Here is a 7,609-nt window from a genome sequence, read left to right on the forward strand (position 1 = left end):
CACATTGTTTTAAAAGGCTTTTTTGGGACTCGCCCCAGGGCGGAACACTATCAAAACGTCTTGAAATTCATGTGTGGGGCTTAGTTCTCTGAGGCTTACGCCCCCAAGTGCCCGACAGTACGCCCTAAACATGCCTAATGCTCAACGCTCAGAACTCGTCCAATAGTTCCTATGCAAATCATGTGTTGAATTCACTAATTTGCACTATTAACTCTCAAATTATTTTAACAAATGAATGATTAAAGTTCTTTTTATCTATAGAAATATGAAAATTATGAATAACTCAAATAACAAAATATATTATTGCATATTTACTAATTGAGAAAATCGTGAGCGTGAATATCATTTGAATATTTATTCTAAAAATAGACTGCCAAATTTTATATCTTTACTTGATAGATTTTCATGTCTTAGTTCTATGTCTCTCAAAGTTATCATACATTTTTTATTTTACTATTTAAAAATAATTTTATATTTACTCATGAAGGAGTAATATTTTAAATTACACTTTTGAAAAATTTATTGTGTATTTACTTTTAAATAGGTAAAATATGCAGTTTGATAATATTTTGTAAGAAATTATAATTTTAAATTGTTTGAAAGTTAAGAGGTTGGAGTTAATTTATATTTCATAGTAACTTTAACAGTGTTGTATTATTTATACTTGTAAAATATGCTAAATATTTTATTTTATATGAGTTTCTTTAATCCTTTTTAGTTTTCTTGAACTTTTAATGCATCTTTTATATTTTATTGTATTATAATGTTATATTATTAATTCATAAATTTAAAAAATTAAAGATTCATGGGACTTACGCTTCATGTTTCAAGACTTTCATCTCGTCCCATATTAAGTAAAACGTCCTGCCTCATGCCTTCGCCCTTTAAGACACTGCCCACACGTAATGAAATTATATTTAATCATTTTTATAATATAAGTTATATGCGATTGTGAACAATGAGTTTAAACTGAGCCAAAAATAAGACCAATAAATTATGGAGGGACGTTAGTTGAGTTTCGATTAGTTAGAGGGTTTCTATTTGAGCCTACTGCTCAAAAGTTACAAATCTCAAAACCCCCCGGCTTTTACGTCAACTCCAACTAACGAAATCTTCAAGGTTGGGGATTCCGGTATTTTCCAACTTTATTCCTTTCCAATCGCCGATCTCAAAAAAATTTCTCATTCTATACGTCCACCTGATATTTGCTGTTGTATATGAAGACCAACGAATAAATAATTGAGGTAAATCACTCTCTTTTTGTTGTGATTTATACAAAATCCCGATTGATTAACTCGGGATCTATATGATATGGACGTAAGTAAATTTAAATTATGCCGTCTGCTACTTATTGTTGGAAGTTTTTGTCATTTGATTCGGTTTTCCGTTTCGGATCCGGGTTCGGGTTGCCCGAAAACCCGCAGTGCATCTCTCATGAACTTCACATACCAGTTTTCTATGGCACAGCATCAATTGCGTGGTGTGATTAATGTAATAGACGATTGCTCGTTTAAAGTTAGTCAATTTGATATGCTTGAGGGGTCTGACGTGCGTTGGTGGGGTGCCGTGGGTCCCCATTTGGAAAACCTTACGAAGGGTTTTGTAATTTCCGAGCAGAAGTTGAATAAAACTTATAAAAGTGATGGATTTGTTGTGAAATTGATGAAGAACGTGACGTGGGATGATATAAATGTGCTTGCGGTGTGGGATCTTCCCATGGCGTCGGATTTTGGGCACGTAGTGCTGAGGAATTTGACGAATGGGACTGAGTTTTTAGCTCCTTTGCCGAGTTCCGTTAATGGGACGGTGATTAAGGGAAATGGGATGCCTACAATGTTTAACAATTGTAAGGTGTTAGCTGATAATTATAGGGTTAGGTGGACTTTGAATGAGGAAGAGGATGTGGTTGAGATTGGATTAGAGGCAGCAATAGGGTTCTTGACTTACATGGCATTCGGGTGGGCGAATCCGAATGCTTCGAGTAGTTTTATGATTGGTGGTGATGTTACTGTCACGGGGTTTAAGGAGGATTTATCGCCATTCGCTGATGATTATTTCATTACTAAGTATAGTGAGTGTATGATTAGCAAGGATGGGAGGGTTGAGGGTGTTTGTCCTGATACAATATACGAAGGGTCTGATCCAGTCGGGTTAGTGAATAATACGAGATTGGTTTATGGGCATAGGAGGGATGGTGTATCCTTTATTAGGTTTAGGAGGCCGTTGAAGTCCATTGATACAAAGTATGATTTGGCATTGAATCAAAAGGCTACAATGAGAGTGATATGGGCTTTAGGTTTGATAAAGCCTCCGGATAGTCTTCGCCCTTTTTATCTTCCACAGAACCATGGTGGTAGTTACGGGCACTTGACTCTTAATATCTCGGAACATGTTGATGATTGCTTGGGTCCGCTGGATGCGGAAGATAAACAAGATCAAGACCTTGTCATTGCGGATAAAAAAGAACCACTTGTTGTTTCAACAGGTCCAGCTGTGTACTACCCGAATCCTCCAAATCCTTCAAAGGTCCTTTACATCAACAAGAAAGAGGCACCTCTTCTCAGGGTAGAGAGGGGTGTTCCGGTGAAATTTTCAATTCAGGCTGGGCATGATGTTGCATTCTATATAACATCAGATCCACTTGGTGGAAATGCCACATTAAGGAATATCTCTGAGACTATCTACTTTGGGGGCCCTGAAGCACAAGGAGTTCAAGCCAGTCCGACGGAATTAACTTGGGCTCCTGATCGAAACACACCAGATTTAGTTTACTATCAGTCTCTATATGCTAAGAAAATGGGGTGGAAAGTTCAAGTGGTTGATGCAGGTTTGCCTGATATGTATAACAACAGTGTAGTTCTGGATGATCAGCAGGTTACTTTCTTTTGGACGTTGGCTGAAAATTCAATCTCCATTGCAGCTCGAGGGGAGAAGAAGAGTGGTTATTTGGCAATTGGTTTTGGCCGTGGTATGGTGAATAGTTATGCTTACGTGGGATGGGTTGATGACACTGGTAAAGGGAAGGTAAGCACATACTGGATTGATGGAACAGATGCTTCCAGTATTCACCCAACAAATGAGAATCTGACACACGTAAGATGCAAGTTAGAGAATGGCATTGTTACTATGGAATTCACCCGTCCACTACGTCCATCCTGCGATGAGGATGATAAACCAGAATGCAAAAATATTGTTGATCCTACGACACCCCTCAAAGTCATCTGGGCCATGGGTGCTCAATGGTCAGATGACCATCTGAGCGTGAGAAATATGCACTCCGTCACAAGCAGCAGGCCTATCAGAGTGCTGCTTATGCGTGGTTCTGCAGAGGCAGAGGAGGATTTACGGCCAGTGTTAGCTGTACATGGGTTTATGATGTTTCTGGCTTGGGGAATATTGCTGCCAGGTGGAATTTTGGCAGCTAGATACTTGAAACATGTAAAAGGAGATGGGTGGTTTCAGATTCATGTTTATCTACAGTATTCGGGATTAGCAATTGTCTTCCTTGGCTTTCTCTTTGCTGTAGCCGAACTTCGCGGTTTGAGTTTTAGCTCCCTACACGTCAAGTTTGGAATGCTGGCCATAGTTCTTTGTATTGCACAACCTGTCAATGCATACTTACGACCTAAGAAACCTGTGGCAGGGGAGGAGGTTTCTTCGAAACGGCATCTTTGGGAGTATATCCATGTCATTGTAGGCAGGGGTGCCATTGTTGTTGGGGTTGCAGCACTTATAACTGGAATGAAGCATTTAGGAGAGAGGTATGATGATGAAGATGTTCACAGGCTCATGTGGGCTTTAATTCTGTGGTTTCTTGTTGGTGCTTTGACAGTGATGTACCTGGAGTATCGTGAGAGGAAGAGAAGGCGGGATAGAATATCCGGCAGAAGCAATTGGGTTCTGGGTAGTGGTGAGGAGGAGGACATTGACCTCCTCAGTCCAAGCCAGGCAATGGCAGAGAAAGACTCACGGTCCTCTGATCGCATGGAGGTTCAGCTAGAACCAATAAGCAGATAGAGATTCGCATATAGCCATGTTTGTAAATCTGTTATCACAAATTTTGGGGTTGTTTCTAGTCCAACAGTTGCCTGTTTTGATCGCAAGGATTGTTGTTGATAAAGATCTACCTATTACTATATGCCAAGAGATTGGTTCTGTTCCAACTTTTGGGTCCCGGAGAGGAGATACTCAGCTGCCTGTATTGATCCCATCAATGTTTATTGAGGTAGTTCTAAGTTCTAACTAGGAGACAGCAAATTGTTATATTGTGTACATTAGTGATGTACGGTTAAGTTCAATCATACTTAGAATGGATTTGAACTATGTTCCTCCACCCTGTGTCTAAATTGAAAAAGAACACAATGAGAAATAGGATAAAACGGAATTATGCGGGAAGGTACAAACAATTTTTTGTTGCATTTCAGTTTTTCTTCATGCATTATACTGATTATTCGGGCATTTTGTTGCAATTTCAGTGATATTTGAATCCATGCGCACTGGAGTAGAGCTGTCCCTCCATTCATGCGCGATTTATCTATATTTGGATAAGTATTCTGCATGAATTTATTAGAGTATTAATATCTTTGTTTCAGAAGAATGACACGTAACTTTTGTAAATGTTAATGAGACTAATGAACTCTTTTAATACATGGAGAAATGCATATTTGCTGTATTCTTATTGAAAATTTCACGTATCATCAGCATAAAGTAGGCATGTGAATCATGAATCTAATGACGTATTTACTTGCTGAACGGCAAAGAAGAGTAGCAGGTTGTTCGACCCAAATAAAATCCTCAGATCTTGTAAATCAAAAAAGGTAGTTGAATGGCGTGAGGACAATAATGATTCTAGGTAATAAATGCCTTTTACTATTAAAAAAAACAGCAATGTGTATAATATTCAATAAATGACAATATAATGGCACTCATGTAATTAAGAGGCATAATTTAATCAGCAAGAGATGAAACAAAAGAACCTTCCACCTACAATGATTGAACGATAGATCCTCAAACGATTGAGGATTCCTCGGATCTGACGAGAATCTTAATATAAAGTGAAGTCTTGTATTGAGTGAAGAATGAATCTTTTTTCAAAGTGTTGTTTTTACAATTGAGTCTCGCGTGCCTATATTCTCTCTTTTTTTTCTATTTATATGAGGCATATTCCTAGTAAACCATGATAGTACATGCACAGAGAATATCCACAGAATATTCTCTTTAACACCCTATTTCGAAAACTAGCCGTTACAACTTCATCGACGATGCTCGACCTCGACCATGATTGGCACCTCAACCACGACTCTTCGGCTATGAGCTTTACTGCTTCCTGATCCATCTCGACTAGCGACGGCTCGAGAACCCTTTCCTTATTATCTTATTTCAAATATTCTATAGCAGATTTTGACCCATACAGTTAGTCCCTCAGCTTATTGAGGCCGGAATCAGGCGGGCTTGGTGAGCAGATTATGTTCATTACGGTTGGAACGTTTGTGTGAGCTGATCGAGTCGCGATGATTGAGGCGAACTGGCAACGTGGCTCTTCGTGAGCCGCAAATTTTGGGGTTGTGCTGTCCATGAATCCAAATGACGTCACGACCGTACGCGTCATCATGACGCGTATTCCTGATGCGTCGTTTCGTTTTGCGTGGGACTCCTGATTGGTCATGCCACTTCGATTCCGATGCCAGGCAATGATGAGGCAATTTTTTGGTTCTGGCGCTCGAATTTCCATAAATAGGGATGCGAGGATGCAATCCCGAATTTTACAGACTTCCTGCATCGAAACCTTATATCTTCTTCTTTCTTTTTCCATTATTGCGCATCTTTCCCCTTCAATCCCGCGATCCTTATCGTTTTTAATCCTCTATTGTTTACTACATTCCCCTATTTCATCGAAAACATGTCTAATATACCTTCTGAGTCCAGCAAGGGGAGCGATGCAATCCCATTAGTGATGGTGTTTCCCCCTCATGCGGAGGACGTTTCTGCGACCGCGAGGACGGAAGCTTCCCAACGGTGGAGGAGATAGTTCCTCGTAACCCTGATATCAGGTCCGACTTCTCGAAACTGCCTGAAGTCGACCCCGCAACTTTTAAATCAGCGATGAAAGAGGGTGATTTGATGGAGCTTAAGGCAAAATACGGTCTCCCCAACCATATTGAGTTGATCCCTACCGGGTGGGATGCCGTGCAGGTTCACCGCCCTGGGTACTGCGTCTTCTACGCCTACCCATTCCATGTTGGTTACACTCTTCCTCTTCTTACGCTGGCGGAGGAGTTTTGTCGCTATTACGGTGTTTGCCCGGCTCAACTTGCGTCGTACGTTTACAAACTCTTGAGGATGCTCACCAAGTTTGCGGAGCTGGCCGGGGTCGAACTCTCACTCCGACATTTGACGCACCTATTCGCTCCCAGCTTTTACAGGGGGACGTTGTTGAATCTCCGCCACCGAGGAGGCAAGTGCTTGGTAGTGAAAATGGATGATAAGGCTAACCGCCAATTATGGCTCAACTTCTTCTTTGTCAGAACTGAGGATGTGGTGGCCAATGCCGAGGGTTTTTCTGAGGTTTGGAATTGTACTTGTAAGTACACGACTTCCTCGTTTGTAAGTATCTAATTCCCCGTCGTGCTTGGCTGTGGTTCTAACCTTCCGTTCTTTTTGTGCAGCTACGCGTTTGCCTCCTCCCTTTGTCGACGATATTTTTGACTGGGTAGGACGGCTTCTTCCTCACATCGTGGGGATACGGGAGTGGCCGGGCTTCGTCAAAAAGTTTGGCCCCCATCCTCCCCCGACTGGTAAGTTATCTTTATTATCAACTTCTTGGTTATTTTCCTTTTAAGTTATCTTTGGCTGATTTTCGCTCTCTTTTGTATTTTCCTTAACTTTAGCCAGGAGGTCTTCGACGAGATCGAGAGCTCCCGCCCCTGCGTTCAGAAAGAGGAAGAACACCAAGGACTCTGCTTCCGCTCCTTCCTCAACGGTGTCATCTTCGGCTCGTGCCCCGGTCCCTTCTTCATTCGTTGCTGCCGCTGCTCATGCCACGGCTCCTCCTGTTGGTATGTCTCGGTCTGCTCCTTCTTCGACCTCTTCATTATATCGTCTTATAGATGAAGACGAGGAGGAGTTGGCACTTGGCGAGGAAGATTTGATGCCTCGCAAGAGGAGGCCCGTGGATACTGGGGACGGGGTTGCTCACGCTGCCGACGTGATGGAAGATGATTTTTCGTTGCGCGAGACGGTGACTATCATCATTGGAGACGAGGGTGAACCGGTATCAGAGATTTCGAGGTCGGTGGAGGCCGATGTCGATGCGTCCTCCCCCCCTCCCCCCGTGATGATGGAGACAGAAGGGCCAGCCACCGGGGTCTCAGACACTTTGCGGCAAGATGAGCCATCGACTTCGCAACCGGCTGATGACACTTCCTTGCCAACCGGCTGATGTTGGCGATATGCGAATGATGGAGGAAGGTTTCACCCAACTTGAGATAAGGTTGGAGGGGTCTCCGAGGACCATCGCAATCCCTATGGATCGTGATTTGTTAAAGAACACAGAGGACGTGGTCCCTAGCCTTGACCCCTTTGTTCCGAGATAGAGGGCAAGACCCTCATT

The 7,609-nt window shown here is 42.1% G+C and overlaps 1 protein-coding gene across 1 annotated transcript; it reads left to right on the forward strand.

The window, feature by feature from the left end:
- The first annotated feature begins 1,019 nt into the window (after positions 1–1,019).
- On the forward strand, positions 1,020–4,490 carry LOC104090675 (cytochrome b561, DM13 and DOMON domain-containing protein At5g54830). The gene has a single exon (XM_009595838.4). The coding sequence runs from the start codon at positions 1,312–1,314 to the stop codon at positions 4,015–4,017; it is 2,706 nt and encodes a 901-aa protein (XP_009594133.1). The 5' UTR covers positions 1,020–1,311; the 3' UTR covers positions 4,018–4,490.
- Positions 4,491–7,609: the final 3,119 nt, after the last annotated feature.

The sequence above is a fragment of the Nicotiana tomentosiformis genome, chromosome 6 (genome assembly GCF_000390325.3).
Source record: "Nicotiana tomentosiformis chromosome 6, ASM39032v3, whole genome shotgun sequence".
In the NCBI taxonomy this organism is placed as follows: domain Eukaryota; kingdom Viridiplantae; phylum Streptophyta; class Magnoliopsida; order Solanales; family Solanaceae; genus Nicotiana; species Nicotiana tomentosiformis.